At 46.0% G+C, this 22,865-nt stretch overlaps 1 protein-coding gene across 1 annotated transcript in view; it reads left to right on the top strand.

Moving 5' to 3' along the window:
- Positions 1 to 22,865, top strand: part of LOC119247022 (antigen WC1.1-like) — an 81,878-nt gene that overhangs the window by 34,753 nt on the left and 24,260 nt on the right. Inside the window, exons 12-17 of the mRNA XM_054696779.1 lie at positions 7,038 to 7,352; positions 10,641 to 10,949; positions 11,041 to 11,358; positions 13,172 to 13,264; positions 13,338 to 13,652; positions 14,557 to 14,871. Of these exons, the coding sequence (XP_054552754.1) occupies positions 7,038 to 7,352; positions 10,641 to 10,949; positions 11,041 to 11,358; positions 13,172 to 13,264; positions 13,338 to 13,652; positions 14,557 to 14,871 (1,665 nt within the window). The remainder of the gene's footprint in view (positions 1 to 7,037; positions 7,353 to 10,640; positions 10,950 to 11,040; positions 11,359 to 13,171; positions 13,265 to 13,337; positions 13,653 to 14,556; positions 14,872 to 22,865) is intronic.

Here is a 22,865-nt window from a genome sequence, read left to right as displayed (position 1 = left end):
CAACTATCTCACTCACCTGTCTGAGTGACCCTCATCACATTCTCCTTCTATAGGGGGAACTCCTCCTCACTCATCTCAGATGCAGAAGGACCCTCAGGCACTGGCACATCTTCAGCATCATCATAACCCTTGCCTGGGCATAAGGCCTCTGAGCTGAGGGATCTAAGGGTATGTGAGGTGATCAGGTAAAATCATAGTAAAAGGATATTTAAGTAAGAGCTAAATACCTGTTCACCTGAAAGTCTCATGGTTCCTACATAGAGGAGCCATTATTTCATGTTCTAGGGGTCTTTTTCTAGGCCAAATATTTCATTTTTATTGCATAAGCCAGTAAAATATCTGAATCTCAACATTTCCTGATTAAAACTTCACAGAGATAACTAAAATAGTCAGATTATGCTTCCCAGATTTTTTTTTTAAGACAGTGTTTTGCAGTCTTCCTGCTCAAATCATTCTGCCTCCAGGGATTCCCAGGCCCACAGGAATCTCACCTCATTCAGTCAGATAGACCCGTATCCCTCCCAGAAGTGAGCAGAGACTGTGGCATTGTGGGCTTCCCCACAGCCCAGCAGTCTGCACACCACACGGTCATCAGTCAGGTCCCAGCCGTCATCATAGATGGTTCCCCAGGAACCCTGGTGAAGGATCTCCACTCTGCCGGTACTGGCAGAGCTGTGTGCTGTCTGCGGAGAGAGTCAGGTCAAGGGGGCATCTAATACAGAAGAAGGTTTGCCTGGTGCTGGGGGCCCCTCACCGGAGCAGCTGGCCACACCCTGGTCTGAGGCAGCAGAGACTGCCGGTAGGATCAGCTTGTGGGTACACAGGGGCAGCACCTGGGTCTAGTTTCCTGTGGCAGTGTGGTGGGAGGCTTAGTGGGACTGAAGAGCAGAAAATGGAATTAAACTACATGATAACCTAGTGGTAGGGCCTGAGATGAACTCTGTAATGGGGCAGTCATGGCATCCTAATTTTAGAGTTCACCTTCTGTGTGGAAAGTTCTGTCTCTGACAATGCCAAAGTTTCTTACTTAGGCCAAACACTGAGAATGATCTTAGAGAGGTGGTATAATCCAAGAGTGTCTGAAAATGTTGCAGAGCTCCCAAGGCAGTGAGGACTTTTGGAGTCAGGCTCTCAGACAGAAGCAAAGAGCAGGGCTGAGCCTCTTTCACCCCGAGAAATTTGTCCACCAGTGTTATCACTAGACACTGAAAACCTCAGCAGAGATTTTGCCAGCACTCAGGACTCAGGGAAAATCTAGTGTAATTCAGAGTAGGCCAAGGAGGAGGAGCTTGTTACCCAGAACCCTCCTACCACAGAAGGAGAGTAGTTTGAGTGGGCCATTCCTCACAGGGATGGAGGTCCAGTTTCTAGTCGCCTCAGTTTCTTTCAATAAGGTGGTCAGCTGCTCCTAAGTCACATGCAGACAGGAAGAAATCTACGGTAAACTGTTGTCTTTAAAGTATGTGAGGAGTAATTAGTGTAAAAGAAAAACTTGATACACTGCATTTATTAATTTATTAAAATTAAGAACTTGGCTTATAAACAAACACTATAAATAGAATGAAAATAAAAGAGCAAGCATTAAACACTCCAAACTATGCATAGATGTGTGTGTGATACACAGGAATGTGTGAACCCATGTGTACACTAATCCATAGATGAAACTTATACAAATGTATCATACATACACATTCAATAGACACAATGACACTTGTCATTTATATTTTATTGAAAATAGTTGTTAAATGAAAAAATAATGAACTCTGTTTTGTTGACAGCAAGGATGAGCTCAAGCAATTTGTGTGCAATGGATTCCATTTCCAAGTACTGCAATGGCACCATCTTATTTGGCCTCAAGGAGGCCAGAGAGAATAAGAAAGTTGACTAAGAGGCTCATATGAGAATGAAAGTAGGAAGGGGAGGCAGAGGGACTGAAATGTTGACAACGAGGAGCCTGGAGGAGAAGGGCACCCCCTTACTAACCAATACAGACTGGGCTGCCAGGTGCAGATTGCCACAGTATGAAATGGGGATGAAGTGGAAAAAGAGGAGCCTCACCCTTCAGGCTAATGACTATGTTCCTTTAATGCCAATCTCAACTTCTTTTTTCCCCTAGAATTTATCATTCTAATCCCAGTTTTGTAACCACCTGGCTTTTTGTTCTTACTGTTAGAGGCTTCTTGTTTCTTTCGAGCCAGAACATGTCGGTCAATTGACGCAGGAGACATAGGCTGCATTAACAAAAAGTCTTCTTTACCTGGGACCATGGGCTGGAGGAAAGAGAGTCACGCATGTTTCTTTAATTTATCTTTTCTGTGTCCGCTCTGGGGCCAGATGACACCTGATGTCAGAAAACTTCTTCTCTCTTACAAGGAGACAGTTAAGATAGAGCATCTAATTGGGGTTTGAACCTCAGTAAGTTTCCATTTATGGAGTGTTTGATGCAGGGACGATGTTCAATAGGGTTTCTATTGGCTCCCGGACGATGGCAAAGACAAGGGGTGGGACTATTTAAACCCCTCCTGGGAGTGGGAACCCCCAGTAAGGACTGAGGGCTTCTTTGTATATTTGGGGACACTGAGGCAGTTTCCTGATAGCATGAGGCTCATAGCTACCACGAATGGACATGTCTTTCTCCCAGGACTTGCTGTTCTCCTCTCTGCTGTCCTAGCAAGCGCCCAAGGTAAGAGGAGCCTCCCTTCCTATGATCAGCAGAGATGCTGGATCAGTTTTCATTCTCTGGGGGTGAGTCCCGGGATTGCAAAGGCAACTTCTCTCCGTTGACCACTTGATTTTGTCCCACTGTGATCTTTAGTGATGGCGAATGTTCCTTTTTTTTCCTTGGGGGCTCTGCTTTTCAAGTTCAGATGAGAGATGTTGCCAATAGTCAAAGCTTGTTGTCAATTGACCAGCATCTGCGTTTGGTCCTCCCCAATAACATCTAAAATAATGAAAATGTCTGATGACTTCCCAGTTTTCCTGTAAAGGATTATGAGAGTGATTTCCTAAGGCTGCATCTTTGAGATTCCTGCCTGCAGTCTCCTCCTGCCTGTGTCTCCCCAACATGATTCTTGGTTTTTGCTCCTTTAGCCTAAGGATGAGAGCAAGAGAGAGACAGAGAGAGAGAGAGAGAGAGAAAGAGAGAGGTGAAAAGTGAATTCAAAGTGCATGTGATCATGGTATCTCCCCTGCCAGGTGATGAATAACTATAAGAAAGTGAAAATCAAAATCAACAAAAAACTATGAAACAGAGACACTTTTTGGGGGGTGGAGGGCGGGAGGGAGGGATTGGGGTCAGAATGGGGGGGTTGCAATTGTATGGAGAATATAAAAATAAAATTTATTATTTAAAACAAAACAAAACAAAACAAAAAAAAAAAACAAAGTGCATGTGAAAGGTAAATATGTGAGCAGGAGCATGCCTACCTATGGAAGTACCTTTCTAGAAAGGAGTGCACAGAATAACACTCTAGTCAGATGGCTGGATTGTGGTGGAAGTGGTGGTGGTGGTGATATGAGTTTTGGTGTCTATGATGAGGGCAGATATGGATGCCTTTAAGGAAAACCCTCCCAATAGAAACTTTAATTACACCCCCAGATAACCTTGCACCTGCAATCTAAGCCTAAATTTGAGGTGATTTTTTCTTCCCCACAAACCCACAGCTCAAACGTTTTCTGCTTTACTGCCGTTTCCCCAGCACTGGGTGCTGGCAGGATTCTGTCTCCCTGCCTGTGGTGTTTCCCTTCCTACCTGTTGGCTCCATGGTCCTTCACCCCAAGGAGCAGCAGAAAATTGGACATGATCCAATTGGATCCAAATGTGGGTGTCCCTGGGTGTACTGAGATAAGCACTGCAGGCAGAGGGCTGTGGCCTGTGAGACCAGAATGGGCCCCTCTTGGCCAGTGTTCCCCGTCCCATTGGGGACTTTATCATGTCCGTGACATCTTAAGGGTCTGCTGTTGAGGAAGAGCCCTGACTTGTGAATGTCCTTACGTGGGTTTTCGCCTTGTAGTTCTGCAAACTTGACATGGCATCTGCTCTCCCTTGGGCCCCTGACCAGCAGGGCCGAAGATATCAGGGTTGAGCCCTGATGTGACAATGATCTGGCACATCCTGGTCAGCCCAGTCTTTCAGGTGTGGGCCTTGGGCCTGGCTGCTCTAGATGCTCCTCCCTCTCCACCTCTTTCCAGTTCCCTGTTTCCTCCTGATTTCAAGCCCCTCCACTCAGAAGTCTCCATCTCTCTATTTTTTGGGAAATTCTCCTCTCAATGGAGTCTGCTCCTCACTTACATTTCTTGAATCTTCCATTCCTGATTATTGACACTTTGTGAGGTTGGCTATCCTTTGCAGGCTTTGCAGGTTCTTAGGGGTAGAAGTGCATTCTGAAAATGAAATATAAAATTGGTGCTGATTCCATTTTGGCCTCTCCAGCTGTGAGAGCAATGAGTACATTTTATCAAGAAGAAACCACACTTTAATCTGACAAGCATGATTTCTCCTCAGAGACAATATCTTGAAAAGCATATGACTCAAGCACAGGCTCACATATTAAGGCACCAGTGCACACAAGTTGCCCCATCTCCTTGTTTAATTGCAGCCCTGGTGTCAGGTGCCAAAGAGCCCTGACTCTCCCGTGAGCTCCGCACATGCAGTCAGGACCTGCCGCTCCTTGTCATCCTTTCTGAATGTGAAGTCCCTGTTTTAAAGGGGCTTGTATGTTAGACAGGTAACATTTACTTGAATTTTGTTGTTTTATCCTGATTTGCTTTTTAAAATTTTTTAAAAAGATTTATTTATTTATGCATACAAGAACTGGGGTACAGGCCAGAGGTGCGGGGGTAGGGGTGAGAGGATTCACCAGAACCAGAGCGGGGAGCAGAACAGGCAGACTGAGTAAAGTACACTGCTGAGGGGAGCAGCGGGCAAGACAGGAGAGGTCTGCTCACCATGTGGGTTGCTCCGAGACCGGTGGGGATTGAACCGGTGCTGCAGAAGCTGCGAACAGCTTCACAGCGCTGCGCTCAGCTGCCTGCGCCACCAGGGAGGCCCTGGACCATTTACTCTTAATTGACTCACTGGCCCTACATGCCCTTTCTCCCCATTTTTAGGCCTTCTGTTTTTTTTTTTAAACAACGATATTTCTGTTTTGCTATGATTTTTATCAGCTTTACAAGGTGTTGGGGTCTTCGTATCTTCCTTGATATTCTCTGAGCTTCTTGAAAATGTGAGTTATAGCTTTCATCCATTTTTAAAAAATTCTCAACCATTATCTCTTCAAGTATTACTTCACTGTTCTGTCTCTGTCCTCCTCTTCAGTTGGCCACTGTTACTTTGATATCTTTAATATATTTACAATTCTATGTTAAGTTCTTTTCATTTTAACTGTTCTTGTCTTCTTCTCCCCCTTTTTTTTTCACTAAATTCATGAATCATAGTTAAAACTCTCATCTGCTATGTGTGTTTCTAACTTCTCTTATAATGCTTTCCTTTTCACTATGTCATGTGAGCCCCTCTTTCTACATGCCATGTCACTTCCTATTTGATATTAAAAATTGTGTATGAAAAAATAAGAAACTCCATATATCTTTCCTGATACCTGGAAGCATCATCTTCTGTTCAGCTAGGCAGGTGAGGCTGGTGCTGCTGAGCACCGAGATATCTAACTGTAACCCAGACCTGAGCTGGAACAAGCCTCGCTGGCAGTTTGGGTGACAGTCTACCTCTGCCTGTCTCTGTGCCTGGATAAAGGGCATTTTGGGAACTCAGAATTCAGCTGAGAGATTGGATATATTTTGGTAGCTCAGCACCAAGAGAATAAAAGAACAGCCACTCTGCTTTCCAAGAGTTTTGACATAGTTCTTGGCCTCCTTTCCTGAACAACATGTACAATGGGCAAATATTTGCAAGAAAACCTGCTTTATGTCGTGGGCCTCATATCTCCTATTTCACACTTGCGCACCAGCGCTTACTTTAAGTCAGTCATGGAATGGAGAATAAAACCTACAACTCCCCCATTTTTTATTTTATTTATTTTTTATTTTATTTTTAGAAGTTCTAGGTTTTACTTTCTATTTCATCCTTACTTAAATTGCAATAATGACACATTGTTGAACTTCTCAGTGCAATTTTTTTTTGTATATAAAAAGGAGAAAATAATACAGCAGCTGAAAATGACAGAAAAGTTAAATCGGTCTGAGTGTTTTCAGCTCAGGAATATAACCTGATTCTACTCCATGGTGGAGTTAGAGATACGTTATATTTTCTCCTAAACACTGAATAACTCCAAATTTTGAGTAATAGCAGTTCCTGACATGAATTCAAGTAGAGATTATACTGTCTCAGGGAAGAAGCAGGTGTGTGATGTCCAGTGTCTCTGGCCAATGTTAGCCTCATCTCCATCATCTCCTGTGAGAGATGGCCCCGTCTACTCATAGAGAAGTTCCTTCTGGAGCCGAGAACCATAAATGAAATATTCTGGGTAAATCCTAGCCTGTCTCATGGTCCTTTCATTCTTCAGCTGTGAGTGACTATGGCAAGAACAGCTCTGACGGAAACGGGTCTCCTGGCTGCCTCGAGAGGATTCTGATAAGCTCCCAACAGTTCCCTTTATTCAATAGCATGGATATGGGTGTAATTTTTAAGGAATCCACCAGCTACAAGCCCTCTACAGCCACTCTGCACTCATTTAACTGCTCAGGGCAGAGATTCTGACATCTCGGGACATCTTGTCAGATGCCGTGTAGACTCTACATCAGGGTTACCCTGACTGGACCTGGTCGCACCTTCTCTCTTAGACTGCTCGCTAGTTGTTTTCAGCTCCATTTCTCCTGTTTTTTCCTATTGTTTTCAACTCTATTGTTCTGCTTGTTGCTGTGGAAACCAGGTGCTGCCCAAGTGCAAGCACTGTGTCTCCACCAGCAGGCTCTGCAGCCTCAGAGGGGGGCACTGCCATTTGCTCAGGCCAAGGGCCCCCAGGACCAGGGCAGCCTTCCTCTTTCCTATTAGATGCACCTCCTTGACCTGACTATCTCCGCAGACAGCACACAGATCCGCCTCGTGAACGGAGGCCATCGCTGCGCCGGCAGAGTGGAGATCCTTCATGAGGGCGCCTGGGGCACCGTCTGTGATGATGGCTGGGACCTGCGTGATGCCCACGTGGTGTGCAGACAGCTGGACTGTGGAGAGGCGCTGGAGGCCACAGTCTATGCTCACTTCGGGCAGGGATCAGGGCCCATCTGGCTGGGAGTGCTGCAGTGCACAGGAACGGAGTCCCACGTGTGGAAGTGCCTGTTCCCGGGCTGGGGGCTCAACAGCTGCTATCACTCCGAGGATGCAGGAGTCATCTGCTCAGGTATGGTCAGTGCATTTTCAGGGGCTGAGGGAATGGAAAATTCCTAGGAGGATGGTGTCTGTTGGGACAGCAGAGATAGATGGGCCAGAGAGATCGGAGACATATTCCATCTCTCCATAGTCCTGAGGGCACAAAGCTTCTGTGAATGATGAGCGTCCTCTATCCTAAAGAAATTACTAATATTTCCTTCTGCATTGGTCTTACCTGACAAAACAACTTTTTCTATTATCATCCTGATTAAAATCAATTTAATGATTCTTCATGATTCTTTTATAATTTACTTTTTATAAGAGTGAAGTGAGGTTGATTCATGTAAATAATCGCCATTTGAAGCTGCAGTTCCCCTTGCACTGTGCTGTCCAGGTGTCTCCTAATCTTTTCAAAAACTTTCCTCTGTCTACTGGTTGTTTTCCTCTACTTGAAGTAAAGTCCTAAAGAGATAGGAACATTGATTTATTATAATTCACATTCCCAGCACTGAGACAAGTTTCTAGAAATTGTCAAGCTCTGAAATGACAATTGTATTTTGAATCAAACAATACAAAGGGGCATCTCAATATGGCCTCTCTCTGCCCAGGTAGCAAACCTGTGCTGAGCTTGGAGACGCCTCCTCTGAAACTGCCGGTCTCCATTTCATTTCCCAATCAGAGGCTGAATCTTGGCCCATTTCTGGACTCCCCATGACCCACTCTCCTTTCCCTTTGCAGCCCTTGAGGGGAAGGTCACCATGACCACCTCTGGCTTTCAAGGTGCAGGGCAGCCCCATTGTCCCAAGGTGGAGGACGAGTTTTGTGTTCAAAGAAGATACCTTGTCTTTGTGGCTCCCTGGTGTCAAATGCCACATCCAGGGGAGACATTTCCCACATCTCAGGCACCCAGTGCTCTTTTCCAACAGAAGTATGAGAGCCTGGAGGGATGGATGAGGACCCGGAAGGATCAGAGGCAGGTGAGGCTGCTGGTCAGAGGCCCTGAGAGTTGGTTTCGAGCAGATGAGTCACAGCTGCAGGGAGGACAGAGGAGGCATCTTGGTCAGAGGGGAAGGAATAAGGAAAGAAAGGTGGTGATAACCGATCTGGTCATTCCTGCTACCACGCTTCTCTAGATAAAACCAAATCCTAAGCCATAAGAATGAGAGCGGAATGTCCTCTGACCAAAATAGCCCAAAGCTGAAGCTGAGGTGTGGAAAATTGGGTTCTCCAGACTCAGGTTTGGATACAGAGATCAGATTCCTCAGGATGGTCCCTGAGATCTCTGCTATGACACAGGTGATGTCTTTCTTGCACATGGGCAAGATTGGAAAGTGGGGTCACCCCAGTAAGGGAAGAGTAGGGGTTTAGTAGCAAGGAGAGAGGGCCAGAGATATACTTAACACTGGGCCTGAAGGAAGATAAACTGTTATGCAGGAACCTGGGATGTGGAGCTGCTGTCAGGAGCATGAAACAGTTACCAAACAGCTACATCAGGAGGTCAGTGTGCACCAACTCAGTAATCCTGAACCAGTCACTCCTCTGACAGAACCGCCCTGGGTTCTGCTTCTCTGGCCTAAAATAAGGACAAAGTGCTTGAGCATCTCCTGTATTATTTACATCTCTTTAAACACATTGATTTTTAAAAAATTCATTTATTTATATGTTTTACATCATTGTTCATTTTTAAGCAATATTTGCTCCCCCTCTTCAGGTGTAGTCTCATAGAATTTCCTCCACCAATTCACCTGTGCACCATCACCTCAGTCCCCTGTGCTCCTCCCTCCCTCTGTTCCTTCCCCTCTCCCCTGCAGGATGTCTCTGGTTTAAATTGTCTGTTTGTTTTTGATTTGTTTTGTTGTGTTTTGTATTATTATTAATTTTTTCTCCTGATGTCTTATTTGTTTCCCCTATATTCCTCCGATAAGTGAAACCATCCAATATTTTTCTTTTTCCTTCTGGCTTATTTCACTGAGCATAACTCCTTCTAGTTCCATCCACATTGCTGCGAATGGCATGTGTTTATCTTTTATGATTGCTGAATAATATTCCATTGTGTATATGTACCAAATCTTCTTGATCCAGTCATCTATTTTTGGGCATTGGGGTTGTTTCCAGGTTTTACCTATTGTAAATTGTGCTGCAATAAACATAGGGGTACAGGTGGTCTTTTGAATCAATATTTTTGTGTCCTTTGGGTAGATCTCTAGTAGTGGAATTGCTGGGTCCTATGGAAGCTCCATTTTTAGTGGACTGAGCAAACGCCAGACAGCTTTCCATAGTGGCTGGACCAGTTTGCACTCCTACCAGCAATGTAGGAGAGTTCCTTTTTCTCCACATCAATGTCTCTTTTGTAAACACATTGATATTTATCAATAAAAGTGCCATACATTTGTCGGTGTGGGTCTGGGTGCCTCTGATCCTTCTGACTGAGGTAACAGTGTGTCTGCATCTCTTCAAATTTATGACCCAGAATTAGCCCAGATCTCTACAATGCCCATTGCCAAAATAAGACGGTTTTGTTATCTTCAGTTTTCCTTATGTTGGTTCTTTGGGATTGTGTTAGGTTAAATGGATCAATTCCAAACTCAGTGGCCCTTGGTAAAACTATCTTTCTTCCCCCCTGCCATTTCACCTACTTACCCAGATTTTTAGAACCTTATCCTGACCTTTCATTTAAAGGTCAGATCAGTGGCAATGATATCCAGTAAATGGACAAGGAGCTCGACAGGAGCTGTCAGTGAGAGCACAGTCTTCACCCTGACATTTCACTCACTCTCTTCAGAGGGGCCTGTCAGGAGTTGAGGGAGGAGGTCCAGGTCAGCCAGTTTCTTCCCCGGACTTCAGTTGTGTGGAAACTGCATATACATTCTAATAAATACACAAATGACACCAAAGTATTGGGTGTTTTTATGTAGTGAAAAAATTCTGTTTACCTTGGATGAACATTGTTGGAATTATTAGAATATTAAAATGCTACTTCTCACTAATGATATCAGTCTTTGCCCACATATTAAAATGTTCCTATGAAACTCATGCTATTTACTGCAGCATGGATGGAGCTGGAAGGGGTTTGGCTAAGGGAAATAATTCAGAAGGAAAAAGATATCTATCTGATGGTTTCACTTAAATATGGAATATAGAGAAACTGTAAAAAGGGTCACATAAATGAGGAAATTTGAAAACTGACCATAGAGCTGAGGTCACAGAAGGGCCGGGGGAGAGAGGGTAAAAACAGGGGAGGGAAGAGACAATGGTCCATGGGTGATTTGGTGGTGGAACTATGGGGTCGTGAACTCTCACTCACTTTTCTTTTCTCTAGGATTTGTGCGTCTGTCTGGAGGGGTTGGGCCCTGCTCAGGGCGAGTGGAAGTGCATTCCAGAGGAGACTGGACTCCAGTGTCTGATGGGAACTTCACATCCCCCACTGCCCAGGTCATCTGTGCAGAGCTGGGGTGTGGCAAGGCTGCGTCTGTGCTGGGGGGCGTGCCCTTCAGAGAGTCAGATGGACGGGTCTTTGCTGAGGAGTTCTGGTGTGAGGGGCAGGAGCCAGAGCTTTGGTTGTGTCCCAGGGTGCCCTGTCCTGGAGGCACCTGCCACCACCGCGGGGCTGTTCACCTTGTCTGCTCAGGTGAGACCTGAGCAGGATTCACCCTCCCTGCCTACTATGTTGGGGTAAGAAACACATGAGCTTTGACTGAAGCCCTGTCCTCTCCTTCCAGCATACACAGAAGTGCGGCTCATGAACAACGGCAGCTCTCAGTGTGAGGGACAGGTGGAGATGAACATTTCAGGGCACTGGAGCATGCTCTGTGCCTCCCACTGGAGTCTGGCCAATGCCCACGTTGTGTGTCGGCAGCTTGGCTGTGGAGTGGCTCTGTCCACCCCTGAAGGAGCACGCTCTAGGGGAGGAGCTGACCAGGTCTGGAGGGGCCGATTTCACTGCTCAGGGGCTGAGACCTTCTTGTGGAACTGCTCTGTGACTGCTCTGGGCGCTCCTGACTGTGGCCCTGGAAACACAGCCTCTGTGATCTGCTCCGGTGAGAGGGGGGCGCTAACTGCACTCAGGGTGCTCGGGTCCCTCAGAGCAGGGCTTGTGGGAAAACTGGTTCATGAGTGAAAAGTGGGTTATGGAGATAAAAGTATTTGTCAGAATGTACCCCATGTTCTCTTAGTATTGGTGTTTTATTGTATGAGAAGTAGATTTTAATACAACTTAATTTTTTACCAGTTTTAATTAATTTTTTAACAGTTTTCTCTGTGGTCAATATAAACAATTGTTAGACTTTCTCTTAGCTTTTCCTCTGAAAAACATTTGGAACTCATTTACCATAACATACAATCAGTTTTGATTAATGGCCTACATGCTCTTAAGAATAATGTGTATTTTTCTGTTTTTGAGGTGCAGATTATGCAAATCATACAATTCAGATATTCCAAATACCTACTGATAGCTTTTCTCTCAGTTACTGAGACACATCTTTCACTTTTGGCTTCTGAATACACATTTTTCAAAATATGATCATTTAAGGCAAACATTTTATTTTACTTCTTCCAATCTCATTTTCTTCATTCCTTAATGAATTCCAACATAATTCCTCCTAGCCCATCAGCCTTCTTATTTCTTCCTACTGCCTTGACCCAAAAGGAACAAGTCTTAGCTCCTGTGAATGAAGATGTTCTCAACATCTATGCACACATCCTGCACACACACATTTTAAATTCTCTGTAGGAGAAGCTTAGTTGAAAAGCATTTTCTTCCTTTTTAGGTCACATGACAAGTGTCCTGGCTACTATTGCTACTATTTTCCCCAAAAAACTTAGCAACAGAAATAAAAATGCGTTTCCTTTTGCTGTGATTTCTGGGTCAGGAATGGGGAAGCTCAGTGGCAGTTCTATTTGCGGTTTCACATAGCTGAAGTCATCTGGGCTGAAGTCACACAAGACATGCCTGAACTGGGAACCAGGATGCTCAACGACAGGATAGCAGACACCCTGCCTATGGCTCTCCTCAGGACACGCTCAGCAGAGCAGCTCCCCTAAAGCACATGTCCTCAATGAGACTGGGGAGACTGCATGACTTTTCTGTCCCTGTGCAGGAAATCAGCAGTGTTGCCTCCACAGTATTACGTTGCCTACAAGCCTGTCATGAAGATCATTCGAGGTGCAAGGGAATGAGGCAAAGACCTCACTGCTCAGTGGACACCTTAGCAAATAATTTTGTGGATGTGTTTAAACAGCACCAGGATGTTGAAATGTCTCACTGTGATAGTGGATTTTAGATTCTGCATTTCCTTCTTTCATTTGTGTGTTTAAGAATCTAAAACTTTATAAATATGTGACTTAAACCTTTTGCCATATCTCTTGTGCCCCTTTTCATGTTTTCTACTGTTTCATCCTGTGCTGTCTTCCTTATATTCTTCTCTGATCTCCCACTTTACTACTCCTGCTTCCAAATCTCTGCTGAGGTTTTCAGAGTCACATCTATAATGTATCTATAATGTTGAATTGACAAAGTTCTCAAGGGAAAATAGGCTCAGCCCTGCTCTTTGCTTCTCTCTGGGCATCTGGCTCCAAAATGCTCACTGTCCTGGAAGCTCTGCGATCCGTCAACACTATTGCCGTATTCCCAATATTCTAAATTCATTCTTAGTGATTCTCAATATTTGTCTTCAAAACAGAAATATTGGTCTTTTGGGGCACAATTTCACACAGGAAGTGAACTGTAAATTAATGATGCCATGAGTGTCTTGTTAGAGTGTCCATCTCAGACCTCTCCACTATGTTATCATGTAGTTTAATTCAGTTTCTGCTCTTCAACCCCACTAACCCTCTGACCTCATTGCCCTGCAGGAAACCAGACCCAGGTGCTGCCCCTGTGCACCCACTCCCTGTCTCCACCAGCAGGCTCTGCAGCCTCAGAGGAGGGCACAGCCAACTGCTCAGGTGAGGGCCTTCCAGGACCAGGAAAGCTTCTCCTTCCGGGTTAGATGCCCCCTTGACCTGACTCTCTCCGCAGACAGCACACAGCTTCGCCTGGTGAACGGAGGCCATCCCTGCGCTGGCAGAGTGGAGATCCTTCACCAGGGCTCCTGGGGCACCATCTGTGATGACGGCTGGGACCTTCGTGATGCCCATGTGGTGTGCAGACAGCTGAGCTGTGGGGAGGCCCTCAATGCCACGGTCTCTGCTCACTTCGGGCAGGGAGCAGGGCCCATCTGGCTGGAGGAGCTTCAGTGCACAGGAAATGAGTCCCAGGTGTGGAAGTGCCCATCCCCAGGCTGGGGGCGCCATGACTGTAGGCACAAGGAGGATGCTGGGGTCATCTGCTCAGGTCTGTGCTGCACATTGTCCAGGGGCTAGGGGTATATTTTGGGATGGTGGGGGAAACACTTTGAGGACTGAGTCTGGAAGACAAGAGGGGTAGGAAGCTTCCTCCAGAGTGCCTGTCTCTCTAGTACATATGAGGATTAGGTGTCTCCTTCCTTCCTGTGGCAGCTGAGGCTCTGGTCCTTCCTTCTTAGCAACATCTGATGGAGCCACGTCCTACAGTTTTCATTTGCAAGTAGGGCTCACTCTTCAGTTACAGAATTTATAATAATACAGAATCTTGTAATGGTTTCTACGTGCTATAACAAGTTTCCACATAATTATTGGTTAAAGCAACTTATATTTATCATCTTTCAGTCTTTTAGGTTAGAAATCCAACACTATCTCACCGGGTTAAAATCAAAGTGTGAGAAGGGCTGCATCACTTCTAAGTCCTGGGGAGGAATCAGTTCCAATTTCGTAGAACCTGTCTGCACTTCTCGTCAGAGCCCCCTTCCTTGGTCCTCAGACCAGCAGTGTTACACCTAGCTCACCGTTCTCTATAATCACCTCTCTCTCTCTAACCAGCACTTTTACAGACAGTGGGTCCCACATGGGATTACACTTGGCTCGCCTGGTTAATCCTCAATGTTCAGGTTAAAACCTTCCAAGGTTTTCACTTAGTTCATCTGCACAGTCTCTTTTCGTGTAAGGTCTCGTATGCACATGTTAATTGATGATATGCACAGTTTCCAGGGATCATGATGCAGACATCTTTGGTGGAGTTATCTTCCCCCACCCCAATCACACCTGCTTTAGCAGATTCTGTAGTTTTGTCAGGAAGCAGCATCTAGCATTTCTTCCCTGCTGAGGGCCCAGAGCGCTGAGTGGGGTGCTCATGGTGCCCTGTCTCCCCCTTTCTCTTTCAGAGTTCCTGGCCCTCAGGGTGGTGAGCGAGGACCAGGACTGTGCTGGGTGGCTGGAAGTTTTCTACAACGGGACCTGGGGCAGTGTGTGCAGCAGCCCCATGGACGCCACGACCTTGTCTGTGATCTGCAGGCAGCTTGGCTGTGGGGACAGCGGAGCCCTCATCTCTTCGGTTGCTGTTAGGCAAGGGTCTAGACCCCGGTGGGTAGATGGAATCCGGTGTAGGAAAACTGATACGTCTCTCTGGCAGTGTCCTTCTGACCCTTGGAAATACAGTTCATGCTCTTCAGAAGAGGAAGGTTCTATCATGTGTGCAGGTGACTGTTGTATGTGTCGGTCATCGCCCGTACGCTGTCGCTAGTGATGTTTATTTTCAAGTCCAGCTTATGAGTTTAAGTTAGGTCTTTAAAATGAAGTAGGATAATTATTTAATCCACTAATTCTAACCCTGTTTCAGAGGAAAGTATAAGAGAACTCATACTGACAGTAGTGAAAAATACCAGGTCGATTATATGAGCTTTGGGGAATGTGAATAATCCTCTGATCAACATCTAAGGAACTCTAGTGAATGAGGACTAGCTAAATGCTATGCTGAACACCTTGAATAAGTGAGGGCCAGTTCCCCATGCTCTGTGTCTCATATGTTCCTGAATTTTTGCTTGTCAGAGTCCTGGTCCGTCTGCTGGCAGAGAGTAAACCATGTCTTTTAGAATCAAAATTACACTCCAGGTCAGAGGACAGAGAAGAGAAAATATATAATCTCTGCCTTCATGGAGAAGGAAATCCCAAGTTGAAAACTCTCCTTAGGCTGAAGTTTCATTGCCACGAGGAATAGGAAATGTGTGGAGGGTGTACATGGAGCCAGAGGAGAAGTCCTGCTTTGATGGAGGGGAAGGATGAGAAAGAGTCCTGTCAAGGAGGAGGTGGGAAGATGATCCTGGTCAGTGTAATACTGGGTTTTGAGAAAATTCTGTCATGGCGAGAGATAGGGGGAGCGAGGCAGGGGACCCTGGAGGGCAGAGCAGAGCGGACACCTCCCAACCTCTCGTGGGCACCTGCAAGGAAACAGTTCTCTCAAGAAGGAATTGGTTTATCCTCTTGACTGGCACTGTTGAGAGGGCAGAGACCTTGGATTTCCAGTTCTTTTTTTTTTTTGCTTACTTTACTTCCAAGAGTGATCCAAATCCCAGTTTTCTTGATTGACCTGTTATGTAATTTTTAAAAAAAGATTTATTTATTTATGCATACAAGAGCTGGGGTACAGGCCAGAGGGGGGTGTGTGGGGGTGGTGGTGAGAGGAGTCACCAGAGACAGTGGGGAACAGAACAGGCATATTGACCGAAGTACACTGCTGAGGGGAACAGCGGGCGTGTCAGGAGAGGTCTGCTGCGCCACGTGGGTAGCTCCCTGGCTGGCCGGGAATGGAACTCATGCTGCAGTGGCTGCAGACAGCTTCATAGGTTGCGTCTTAACCCCTGCACCACCAGGAGGCCCCTGTTACGTAATTTTTCCTTAAAAAAGTGTAAGTGGAGTGTCAAAACATGAATTATTTCTGTGATTTAGAGTTATTTTATAAATATCTTCCATTTAGTACAACAAACCACTGATATGATTTTGTATTTTCTATAATAGTTTACTCATAAATAATAAAAGAACTATATTCACTAGATTTTAGTCATCTATTCATTCAGTGCGATTGATCAAACCCCTCTGCCCAGTGCTTACAGAAGTTTCTACACTCACACGTGTTGAATGAAGGCCTGTGGGGAACCAGGCACTGAGCTAAGAGCAGGAGCACAGATGTGAGTCAGATATGCAGGGTCTTTCCTCTAGCAAAGCTGCATCTGTGTGTGTGTTAGTGTGGAGCATGGAGAGTGATACACAAGACAAAGATAAATTAATTTCAGCTGCTTTTTTCAGACCTTGTTTGGGGGCCATGGCATTCCCTCCTGTCGCTGACCCAACACTCCCCCTTTGCTTCCACAGAAAAGAGGCCCAAGAGCTGTCCATCTGCAGCCCCCTGCACAGGTACATCAGCCCCTCCCAGCTCCCAGGTCCACCTGGGGCTCCTCCTTCAGGACCCTAACAGAGCGGCCCCTGGCCTTGCAGACAGGGAGAAGCTGCGCCTGCGGGGAGGAGACAGCGCGTGCTCGGGCCGCGTGGAGGTGTGGCACGCGGGGGCGTGGGGCACGGTGTGCGATGACTCCTGGAGCCTGGCCGAGGCCCACGTGTGTGCGGGCAGCTGGGCTGTGGCTCGGCGCTGGACGCCCCGCGGGCGGCGGCCTTTGGCCCTGGAAATGGCAGCATCTGGCTGGACGAGGTGCGGTGCAGGGGCGGGGAGTCCTCCCTGTGGGAGTGCCCTGCGGCTCCCTGGGGGCAGAGCGACTGCAAGCACGAGGAGGACGCGGGAGTGAGGTGCTCGGGTGAGTGGGCGACCCTGTTGGGGGTGGAAGAGGGGACATGTGCTGGCATCTAGAGGCTCTTCCTGGATTCACGTGCTGCTCTGGGCCTGGCAACCTGTGGCTCTTGCCTGATGCCTTGGAAGCTGTGAGAGAACAAGGTGCCAGAGTGGGAGGTGTGACCTGGGGCTTTCCCACCCAGCTCAGTAGTTGACCCTTCTCTCCCCTTCTCTCCAGGTGAGAGGACAAGAATCCCCCCCACCCTTGGAAGTAAGTGGCTCTTCTTCCCTGAGTCATAGATAGAGGCACACACACATTTTCAGGGATCTGGGCAGTGGAATCTACATAAATCTGGGAAATTATCATATCACCCAGGAAAGGTCCATGCTCAGGCGCTGCAGTCCTGTTATCTCTGGCAGTCATAATGCTCCAAAACTTCATCCACTTCACTTAATAAAAATCCCTTAGAAACAGATGCAGAAGACAGTTGGCACATACCAGGGCAGGATCTGTATGGGCACATCTTGGGTTCAGGCCCAGGCATTGATTCTGAGTGCTAACTTTATGGATGAGGACTCAGTGGATGAGCAAGAAAAGCGGGTGGGGAAGGGCTCTCCTGGACCTATAACCCTCTTTTAACCTCACAATCCTCTTGTGGTCCTCAGTCAGCAGAAGAGACTCAGCTCCTGCTCCTGGCATCTTCTCCCTGCCTGGGGTCCTCTGCATCATCTTGGGGGCCCTTCTCCTTCTGGTCCTGGTCGTCCTGGGGATTCAGCTGCACAGAGGGAGAGCAGAGCACCAAGGTGGGCCATGGGGATGCTAAAGGGAAGTCGTGGGAAGGTGTTGAGCCAGTTATAATACCAAGAAAAGTACCCTATATTGTCTCCATCCTCACAGACTGGTAAAAAGCACCTTCTCTACAGTAGCCTTGAAGATTCGAGACAGCTGAATCCTAGGTTAAATGTAAAACCTCTCAAAAATTATGACTTACTATGGAAACAGTGTCATTGGGAATTGAGTATAGGATCGCAATCAGTGTCAAGAGAGCTGTCTCTGTCCCACAAAGCTCAGGAAGGGGCTCTGGCATCCCAGAGGGCACCCCCGAGATGGGCACAAGAGAGCGCCATGTGCCTTGCCTGTTGTATAGGGATTGTCTCTAGGACTTTTCTCTGATGTCGTGCCATTTTCTGCAGCCTCACCTGCTTTTGAAGATGTCATAGATGAGGCCTTGTACCACGAGATTGATAACTATGCTCTACCAGAAAAGGAGGACCTTTTGGACAGCCCAGGTGTGCCCCATGCCCTCCCTGCTGTTCCTGAGCTGACCATGGGTTCCCTTCACATTTATAGACTCAGTCTCTCCCTCCTCCCAAGGCAAGCCTTCCAGGCCTCTCCTTACAACTCTGAAGCCCCATTTCTTGACACTGGGCCTCCTACTATGGTAACATTTTCTGTCTGTGATGTTGTCTCCCCACCAGGAAACCTGTCTTATGACTCGGCAACTAAGTTGCCATATTATACAGGAGATGATGAGGAGAAGGGAGACCCTGGATCTGCTCCAGGTAGGAGACAAAGATTTTCCTTTGGTTTGTGGGGATTTAAAGGAGGAATCTCATCTGAAGAGAACTTCTGTGATGAGGATGGGAGGATTCTCTTCTGTTTTTCTCTTCACAAAAACCTTTGCTCTCTCTCCACTCTATCACCTCACAAAGGAAATATCAGACCCAGTTCTCTGTATCCACAGCTACTTCTAATCAGTTGCAGGCATGCATCAAATTACTAGAGACTCAAAGACCATTTTTTCAGTAATATCTAAAATTGACATTGTGAATATTTCCAGGTTGAGCCTTGGAAAGTGTGGTTTGCACATGAGATGATATTATATTGGTTGGTCATGTACATACTGAGACCCAAAAATTGATTTTGCTAAGCCTTAGAAAACATGGACACGGGGGGGGGGGGGGGGGGCGGAGCAACATGGCGGCGAGGAGACGCTGCGAGTAAGATCTCCCATTAAAAAAAGTGAATAGGGAGGAAAAGCGGCAGGTCCCAGTGAGAACTGGGACACGGAAGATAAACGGGTGACTCCAGCAAACTGCCCGAAGAAGAAAGTGGCCATAAAAGAGGACTAGAAGGGAGGGAAGCGCAGAACCCTGCTCCCCTCCCCCGCCCACAGAGGCGCACTCTCCCACTGGCAGAGAGGAGAGAAAAACAACAAACCAAAACAACCAACAAGAACAAATGACGCAGCAAGCAGGACCGTGAGTGGAAAGGAACTATTGCAGCCACCACACCCCGTGAACGGGAGCTGAGGCGAACCCTGCAGGATTCGCCGCGGCGGCGAGCGAACGGCTCCGGTCGCCATTAGAGAAGAACAAAGACCCCGGGAGACGCGCACCCAGCCCGGGCTGCCGGTAAGCTGGCGCGGAAATGCGGCGCACTCGGGGAGCTTGAAAAGCAAGTGCAGACCGGGATCGCGGCTGCCCAGGTCCCCGCGCCTGCGACCTAGGCTTGCGGGGAGACGACCTAGGCTTGCGGGGAGATGCGCGGAGGTCCTCACTGAGGTGAAGGTCCCTCCCTGAGTGAGCAGGAACCAGGCACCCGGGCACGGGAGCGGTGCAAAAGGCGCCATTCCCGCGCCACTGAACTGGGCTACAGCCCGCGTCTGGAACTGAGGGCTTTGAACTGAGACCCGGGGCACGAAAATTCGGGGCGTGGTTCTCCACACGACGGTGGGGCACAAGGCAGACACAGCACCCCAAAGCTGTTGAGGTGTACCCTACCATTCCGCTCTGTTCCCTGTCCACGGGGTGGGGGGGACGAAACAGCCCCCCAAGGACAATAGGAGAGATCTCTGGCGCCACCTAGTGACCAGGAAAAAAAAAGTCACTAACACCCCTTAGAACAGGAAATTTCTTAAGACTGCTTGAAAAGGGCAGAAGGCTTCTGCAGTGGCCAGCCGGGAAGTTATTCCACGCCAGGCCCCCTCCGACCAGCAGTCTGAGCCCACAGAGGGAGCAGGCACCCACGTCCGGGGCAGACCGGGGGCGCAGAAGAGTGTGCTGAAACCGGAGGTGCAGGGACTGCATCCCGCTTCGCCATTTGAGACAGGGACATTTCTTCAGTAAACTGCCTAAAACCAGCAGAAAGCTCCCCCAGAAGGCAGAGATGGCTCCTGGAAGAGCCAGAGGGGAGCGGAGAAGTTCACCCAAGATGCCAGTCAGTCCGAGCAACACAGTGTCCCAACGCATACGAACAATTAAGAAAACAGACAGTAGGGAGTAGAAGAACCACACGCAACCTAACAACTCCTCAGGAAGAAGCACACCACAAAGAAAACCACTCCCCAGATTGCAACGACAGCAACTTGGAAGAACTTCTGAGCCTTCAGAAAGAGAAATTAAAATTGCCTATGATTAAAAAATGATAGATCAGAAGAAGGAAATTGAGTCATAAAGAGGAAAACATGGTCAGAAGAACGAAATTGAGTCCCTAAAGAGGGAAGTAAAAGGAAATGCAGGAGATCAAAGAATTAATGGAGGAACTAAAGAATCCGGGAAAGCAAGGGAAAGCAAATAGATGAAATGGAAGAACGAATAAGTTCTCTTGAAGACACAGAAATAAAAAGAACCAAAACAGAAAAGGAAAGAGAAGTACGAAGGAAAAAGAATGAAGAAAGACTTCGAGAACTATCTGACTCCATGAGGAAAGGAATATAAAGAGTTTATAGGAATTCCAGAAGGAGAGGAGAGAGATGTAGGAACAGAGAAAATATTCAGGAGATAATTGAAGAGAACTTCAAATGCGAAGAAGGAGCTGAAAATTGATATACAAGAAGCAAGAAGAACACCAAAACTTCCACGACGAAAGGAAAAACAGCAAGACACATAATAGTAAAGCTCCCAAGAATCCAGGACAAGGAAAATAATGAAGCTGACAAGAGGGAAGAAACAGATAACATTCAAAGGAAAACCAATCAGGCTGACATCAGACTTCTCTGAAGAAACACTACGGGCAAGGAGAGAGTGGAGGGACATAGTCAACAGACTCCAAGAAAACAATGCCAACCAAGAATACTCTATCCGCAAGCTCTCTTTCTCCATAGAAGAAAGAATATGGACCTTCCCAGACAAAGAGAAACTCTCGGAATTCATTACGACTAAACCCCACTCCAAAAAATACTACAAGGAATCCTAAAGCCAGAACCTCAGAGGGACGAATAACAACGAAAGAAGACCAAAAAAAAAAAAAAAAGTTATTAAAAGAATAAATAAAATCAAAGGAAAGACAAACATAATGGCAAATACAGATGCTAACATATCAATATTAACTCTAAATGTAAATGGACTAAACTCTTCATAAAAGACACAGAGTTGCAGCCTGGATTAAGAAACAAAACCCACCTTTTGCTGTCTCCAGGAAACACATTTAGCTACAAAAGATAAAAATAGGCTCAAAGTCAAAGGATGGAAAACAATCCTACAAGCAAATGGGCCAAAAAAGAAAGCAGGAACAGCTATACTTATATCAGATAAAACAGACTTCAAACTCAAAAAATAAAAAGAGACCCCAATGGTCACTACATTATGATTAAGGGGACAATACTTCAAGAAGAAATAACACTCATTAACATATACTCACCAAACGAAAGAGCACCAAAATATATCAGACAACTGTTGTCCTCTTGAAACAGACATCAGAGAAAACACATATGTAGTGGGAGACTTCAACACACCACTATCAACAATGGATAGATCAACAAGACAAAAAATAAGTAAAGAAACTAAAGCTCTAAATAAGGACCTAGAGCATTTGGGCTTAACAGACATCTATAGAACACTAAACCCCAAAAAAACGGAGTACACATTTTTCTCAAGCGCACACGGATCATTCTCCAGGATCGATCACATACTGGGGCACAAGACAAACATCAACAGATACACCAAGATTGAAATCATACCAACCATCTTTTCTGACCACGAAGGCATCAAACTAGAATAAATCATAAAAGAAGGCAAGGAACTATCCTACCTACCTCATGGAGATTAAAAGCCACACTACTGGAAGACCACTGGACTAATGAGGAGATCAGAAGAAATTAAAAATTCTTTGAATTGAATGACAAGGAGGACACCAATATCCTAAATGTATGGGAATGCAGCAAAAGCAGTAAATAAGAGGAAAATATATAGAATAGAAGCTCACATCAAAAAACAAGAAAGAACTCAAGAAACAACCTAATCTCGAAGCTCAAAGATCTAGAAAAAGAACAACAAAAAAACCCCAATCCAGTAGAAGAAAAGAAATAATAAAACCAAAGCAGAAATAAATGAATTGAAACTAAAAAAACAATCCAAAAGATCAATGAAACCAAGAGCTGGTTCTTTGAAAAAAATAAAAAATAGACAAACCCTAGCCAGGCTCACAAAGGAAAAAAGGGAGAAAGCACAAATACACAGGATCATAAATGAAAGAGGAGAAATCACAACGGACACAGCAGAAATCAAAGAATAATCAGTAACTACTATGAACAGTTATATGGAAACAAGTTCAAATCTAGAGGAGATGGACAAAATTCCTACAACTCTACAATCACCCAAAGCTAGATAAAGAAGATAGAACACCTAAACAGACCAATACAGCAGCGAAATTGAAATGGTAATCAAAAACCTCCCCCAAAAACAAAAAGCCAGGACCTGATGGATTTACAAATGAATTCTACCAAACATTCAGAGAACGAATAGTGCCTATCCTTCACAAATCTTCCAAAAATTGAGAAGGAAGGGACAATACCAAACACGTTCTATGAAGCCAATATTACACTAATACCAAAACCGAATAAGGACAACACAAAAAGGAAAACTATAGGCCAATCTCCTAATGAACACTGATGCAAAAATCCTCAATAAAAT

Source organism: Talpa occidentalis, unplaced genomic scaffold (assembly GCF_014898055.3).
Source record: "Talpa occidentalis isolate TD23 unplaced genomic scaffold, MPIMG_talOcc4v2.1 talOcc4.16, whole genome shotgun sequence".
NCBI lineage: Eukaryota > Metazoa > Chordata > Mammalia > Eulipotyphla > Talpidae > Talpa > Talpa occidentalis.
The sequence above is the reverse complement of the archived record's forward strand: the minus strand, read 5'-3'. Positions and strand labels throughout refer to the sequence as shown.